The sequence below is a fragment of the Aptenodytes forsteri genome, unplaced genomic scaffold (assembly GCF_000699145.1).
Source record: "Aptenodytes forsteri isolate BGI_AS27 unplaced genomic scaffold, ASM69914v1 Scaffold118, whole genome shotgun sequence".
Classification (NCBI taxonomy): domain Eukaryota; kingdom Metazoa; phylum Chordata; class Aves; order Sphenisciformes; family Spheniscidae; genus Aptenodytes; species Aptenodytes forsteri.
Genome location: NW_008795859.1, coordinates 2669426 through 2672047, shown reverse-complemented (window position 1 = coordinate 2672047; position 2622 = coordinate 2669426). Strand labels below are relative to the sequence as shown.

At 44.5% G+C, this 2622-nt stretch overlaps 1 protein-coding gene across 1 annotated transcript in view; it reads right to left on the bottom strand.

Moving 5' to 3' along the window:
- The window catches only part of KMT5A (lysine methyltransferase 5A), a 12451-nt gene that overhangs the window by 6659 nt on the left and 3170 nt on the right, over positions 1–2622 (bottom strand). Inside the window, exon 4 of the mRNA XM_009283983.1 lies at positions 645–801. Within this exon, the coding sequence (XP_009282258.1) occupies positions 645–801 (157 nt within the window). The remainder of the gene's footprint in view (positions 1–644; positions 802–2622) is intronic.

Genomic DNA, 2622 nt, shown 5'->3' with positions numbered 1-2622 from the left:
CTTTTAAAAAGACCCGCCCCCCCCCCCCCCCCCTCCATAAACTTAGGGAACGTTCCCATTTCTAGTCGCTACAGTGAAGCGTCTATGAAGCCTGGCACTCAGCATCCACAATCTGTGCTCCTCCTTCTCACTGCCTTTATTTCATCCTGAAAATATAAGGATTGTTTCCTCTTCTACCAGTACCTCTACCTCCTACCTGATTTGACTTTGAATTGCCCTTATATAAATTAGTATAAAGTAGTCAAATTATAGAATAAACCAGTTTTAGGTAATAAAACAGAAAAAAAAATTTAGATAAACTGCCAAACACTGACCTGAAGAATCAGAGTAGTAATAGAATTGCAGGGAGATTAGGGCATACTGACAACGCACGCATTAGCTTTTTATATCCAGAGAGACAATACAAACATAGCCAGGCAAAAAAACAGAGGAAGAATTGCCTGGTAAACCTGTGACCTAAGTTTTGAAAAGGATAAGGACACCCTTGTCTTTGTAGAGTCCCAGTTTGCCGATGGAGTTGTAGGACAGGGAAAGCAACTGGGCCAGGTGAGCTGCCTGGCCTTCTTGACTGTGCATTAAAGTTTTCAGATTGGGGGTGGGGGGAGCACGTTTAATGACGCAAGCAATCCAAAGATCAATCTTACCATCTCCTTTCCTGTAGGTTTCGTTTAGTGTTTTGCCCTGACATTTCACCTCGTGATACATGACAGAGTTTTCTTCTTGAAGCGGGGGGCGAGCACCAGGAGTTTTGTTAGGATTCAGGTAGCTGTAGATTTTGGATTGACCAATAAACACATTCTCCTAAAACAGACCCACACAAAAATCAGTACATCACAGAGATGCGAGGTACATCAAAAGTTGGTATCCACAACGCGCTGCAAAGACCAGGGCTGACAGCTGACTGAGCTAATGCAAATTACGCTGCTTTAATGCATCGTCCTTGCTGCCGTTGCTATTTCTACTACGTGAAAACATAACGGTGGTAAGCACTCAGAGAACTTTACTAATGCAAACTCTCAGTCCAAGAGGACTTTTCACATGAAACGTGGCAGGATGGGGTAGTCATAACTAACTCCAGCTTCCACCCTGCGCTTCACAGTATGAACTCTGGGGCTAAAAAAAACCCCCAACCCTGAGCTCTTCAGGAGGAAGACGGCCTCAAAGAGCACAAGCCAAAAAAAAATATGAATAACACAGCAAAAATTGCCCAAGCCTAGCACATACCTCTCATAGCCAGAGAGGTATGAGCTTACCCAAACACTCTCATGAGGTGTCAAATGTTACTGCAGTTAATTATATGCTCTACTGAGCAACACAGAAGACAGGAATCAGTTTTGCACAGTCTACCTTGAGTGACACCTCTCAGTGAAGTCTGGGAGATAAAGAACGCTATCTTTTTATCCATTATATTTCACAAAATAAAGTGTAAGAGTCATTTATGGCAAAAAAAACATTAAAGAGTCTACACAAAACACTTACGCCCAGCCAGGAAAGTGGTAAAACCCTCTGGCACGGTCAAACACCACAGAGACGGGGGTTTGTACGCTGGCTTGGGCCCAGAGAACATCAACGGTGAGCCGTATCAAATTTAGCAAAGTTTAGTGGAGTTGTGCCACCTTTGCTTTTACCATCTCCTGCCACCTCGCCAAGTTTGCCTATGCAGCGTATGGAGGGCACACAGATTTCAACTGTGAAATCTCAGTGTCTGGACAAGTAGATGCAACTTGGCCAGAGTGAGTTTGTCTTGGCTATATTTCACTCAACTAAAAGCAATTTCCAGACGTTGCAAGCCAGTTAAAACAACAAAAACACCCATCCATTTTTTTTAGAAAAGCACACAAAGGTTCCCATTAGTTAAAAAAATAGCTCAAATATAGCTGACTACGCAAATGCTCCAGTATATGTAGTCACACAAACACTAAAAAAAAAGTAAACAAAGCACACAATAGAATACATAGAATAATTTTAATAATTAGCACAATCGTGAGTAACAAACTTAACGCGTACATAATTCACACACAAAGTAAGACCAGTTAAAGGCTCAAATCTCAGTGCACAAATAAACTTTACTAAAGATTAAGATTACAGTAGAACAGCCTGAGAAAAAGCAAGACAGACACCCCTTGACCCCCAATATTTCTGAAAGGCCTATCAAACACAAGACTTGCTTATTTAAAAAACGAGGGCTTTTAAGGATGAAATCCTGTGGAAACGCTCCATTTCAACAATTGCAAGCAGCGAACCCCGCGCTGCAGAGTTCTCAAGATTTAGCGAAGAGTTTAAACGTGGGCATTTCGGGAGAAAGCCAGCAGCAGCGAGCTGCAGCGGTCCACCTGCCAGCGGGGCCTTCTGGCTTCCAAGACACCATTAACAGGAAAGGAGCGGCTATTTTTCCAGCGCAGCTTCCTCCCCTCACTCCCAGCTCCCCGCCTGCTGCGCCCTCGGCGCTACCGAGACGCGGCTGCCACGTCTTTGTCCGTGCCAGGCTTGAGACCCTCGAGAGCAGAGACCTTCCCAGCACAGCAGAGCACACCAAGGGCTGCTGAGGAGCTCTGGGACTCGATGCCATCGCCACAATTATTTCCATGGGGGGGTGGGGGGGTGTTAAATGCAAAGTGACGA